Below are 2,830 nucleotides of genomic sequence, written 5' to 3'. Positions count from 1 at the left end.
AATGAATAATAAAATGAATAATGTAATGAATAATGTAATGAATAATATAACGTTCGATCGATAATGCACGATCATCCTCATGGAGAAATGTAGACTCAGGTTGAAATAAATAAACAAGAACTCACTGGCTGGGATTAAAATAATTCATTTATTAATGTTTCGTGTCGCGATCGGTCTAAACACAAAAAAAAAGAAAAAATAATATACCGTCGTATCGTTTCTTAAACATAACAATTCATAATCTATATAATAATAATCCTTCTATCTCGCGGAGGAAATAATTATATCAGGTACAAAATCGAACCCTATCACAGACATCACTTAAAGCTTCGGTCACCTATGTACAACAGAAACACAGAAAAAGAGAAACTCTAATTCTAAACGCGACCTATCAACATACAATTGACATTACGCAATTCATAGTTCGAGATACCTCGACAAAAGTTGAACAACTTAAACCCACGGAAGACATCGATTTATAGCTTCGATCGCTATCGGAAGAGCTTCTTAATTAAACAGTACAGACGAAACAAGTTCAAACTCGAACGTTCTTAAAGATTCGCGGCTGTCGCACCGACGAAGCCAGAACCGTCGCGTTCGACGCGAACTTTCAAACTGATCGATCGGTTCCCGAGGCCTCTGAAAATTCCTCGAGTGTTCGCCGAGGTCTCACGGAACACCGCGATCGTCCGTCAAGGTCTCCATCACCAAGGTCTCCAAACAGGGCTGGCCATGTCCAAGGACTCGCCGAAGGAGCTGGCCACGCTGACAGGACTCTGCGGCGGCGTGTAAACGTTCCCAGGTACTTTGACCTTGTTCGGGCTGGCAGGTGTCGAGTCCACGGACGCGACGTCTCCGAAGGCATCGACGGAGTTCCCGAAGGACTCCGAGGATGGTCCTTCTAGCCTTCTGAGGCATCCTCCGAGATGTCTCATCAGCTGAGCCCCGGCAGCGGGGTGGACATTGGCGGCCACAGGTGTGGAGAGGAACGAGGACACCTCCTGCGCGCACTGAGTGAATCCATCCCTGAACCTATCCGCGTAGCTGTTCTCCGGAGTCAACGTGAGCCTCCTGGCTGCTCTGAGTGTGTGCAGATGACGAACGGTGAGCTCTAGGATGTCGGCCTTCTCCAGTTTGGCCACGTTCTCGCCTTCGGCCTGGAGGGCGGTCACCATGAGGTCCTTGAGCTCGTCCAGGCACCGGTTGATCCTCGCTCTGCGTTTGCGTTCCAGCATAGGCTTCATCACCTTCCTGTACTGATAAGTCCTGGACACGGGCTCCTCGTACTCGACGCCTCCGACCGGGCTGTAACTGGTATGCGGCGCCATAATTTCTGAGGAACGAGCTGTGCCGTCTCGCGTCTCACTTCTCACTTGTTCGCGAATTAAGAGTATTCCGGCTCGAATCTCTATATCGAATATATGTCTCCGTAGACGTTCCAAAGCACCGAGTTCTCCGAGCGTCTGTACCGTCGTTGGCGCTGTCACTGCGCTCACTGTGCGCTACGTCTCTGAACGGGGAAAGTGTCCGCTGTGCGTTCGCTACCGTGTTCGAGTTGCTTTTGGGTCCACGGGAGGGGATCGCGACGGTACTTATACGCGGTCCCGTCCTTCTCCCCCTCCAGAGTGTCCCATTACGGCGGGCCGCGAGTCTATCCAGGGTGTCGGTCGGGGGGAACGGAAGGGCGGGGTGGAGAGGAGCAGAGAGGGAGACGGCCGAGTGAACCCTGAGCAGCTCGTGCACGGCCAGCAGCCGGAGCGTATCGTGGGAAGCTCGCGAGCCGAACAGTTCCCACAGATCGGGGGCCTGTTGGGCCTGGGCACAGGTCCCCCCCCTCGCCGCCACCCTCCACGCCCCACCACGCGTGACTGTGTTTGTGTGCGCTCGCTCGACCGGCACGGGGGGCCCCCTCCAGCGCGGGAGAGGACCCTTCCGCGCACACCTGCGCGCGCTGCAACGCGTGGTGAACGGAGGGGGGAGTGAAGGGGGGAGATCTCTTGGGGCCCGTGATGGAACACACAGGGGAGGCCCCCGTTTCTGGCGCTCCGCTTGCTGTCTCCTTTCTCTGGCGTAGCTCGACGCGCCGTGAAAGAGAAAAAAAGAAGGAGGGTAAAAGAAACGGCTAGCACACGCCATGTCGCGCGACCAGCACGAGGACGACCCGCGACAACTCGCGTCTCTCCTTCTCTTTTCAGATTTTCCCGGCGTTTTTCATTCGCGGCGATCGCGATCGCGCGTCGAGGCGGTACCTGGACGCTGCGCGACACGGTTACGGGATTCTAGATCACCGTTCGAGTCGGTTGGGTATTCGAATTCGGATTCCGAATCGACGGTCGCATCGGTTCGGGGACTCGGGGGAACGTTGTTGATTTCATTGATAAGAAATGGGCGCAATCCGGACCTGGTAGAGACGCTGGACTCGGGGCCGAGGACTTGTCGAGGCGTGATACGCAGTCACTCGTGTTTGATCCTTTGACTGCGGGAAGATTTTTGCTGGGAATTACTAGATGGGTACAAGTGTGAGGTTTAAAAAAATATAGGCTTGTAGGGGATGATGAGACGAAACTTTTTTGTATTTACAGTTTGTTTATGTAACGTTTAGTTTCAGAAATAAAAATTCGACAAGTGGAAGGCCTTTTTTCCCTGAATTTGATTAAATTTGTAACGGCGGAAATGGAAAGCAACGTTACCTAAAAATTACTTATTTTTTGAAATTTTGAAAAATATCACCTTATAGGGGACGGGAAGACGAAACTTTTTTCTATTTACAGTTTGTTTATATAACGTTTAGTTTCAAAAATAAAAATTCAAAACTTGATTAACCTTCTTT

The 2,830-nt window shown here is 51.6% G+C and overlaps 1 protein-coding gene across 1 annotated transcript; it reads right to left on the bottom strand.

Moving 5' to 3' along the window:
• Nucleotides 1-16: 16 nt before the first annotated feature.
• Nucleotides 17-1,677, bottom strand: LOC128882392 (enhancer of split mbeta protein-like). The gene has a single exon (XM_054133985.1). It carries the CDS (start codon nucleotides 1,326-1,328, stop codon nucleotides 705-707), a length of 624 nt encoding a protein of 207 aa, XP_053989960.1. The 5' UTR covers nucleotides 1,329-1,677; the 3' UTR covers nucleotides 17-704.
• Between the last annotated feature and the right edge of the window lie 1,153 nt (nucleotides 1,678-2,830).

Source organism: Hylaeus volcanicus, unplaced genomic scaffold (genome assembly GCF_026283585.1).
Source record: "Hylaeus volcanicus isolate JK05 unplaced genomic scaffold, UHH_iyHylVolc1.0_haploid 11478, whole genome shotgun sequence".
NCBI lineage: Eukaryota > Metazoa > Arthropoda > Insecta > Hymenoptera > Colletidae > Hylaeus > Hylaeus volcanicus.
The sequence above is the reverse complement of the archived record's forward strand: the minus strand, read 5'-3'. Positions and strand labels throughout refer to the sequence as shown.

What these genes read in the sequence shown, in the direction of transcription:
- LOC128882392 (XM_054133985.1), bottom strand. Translation starts at nt 1,328, where the DNA reads ATGGCGCCGCATACCAGTTACAGCCCGGTCGGAGGCGTCGAGTACGAG.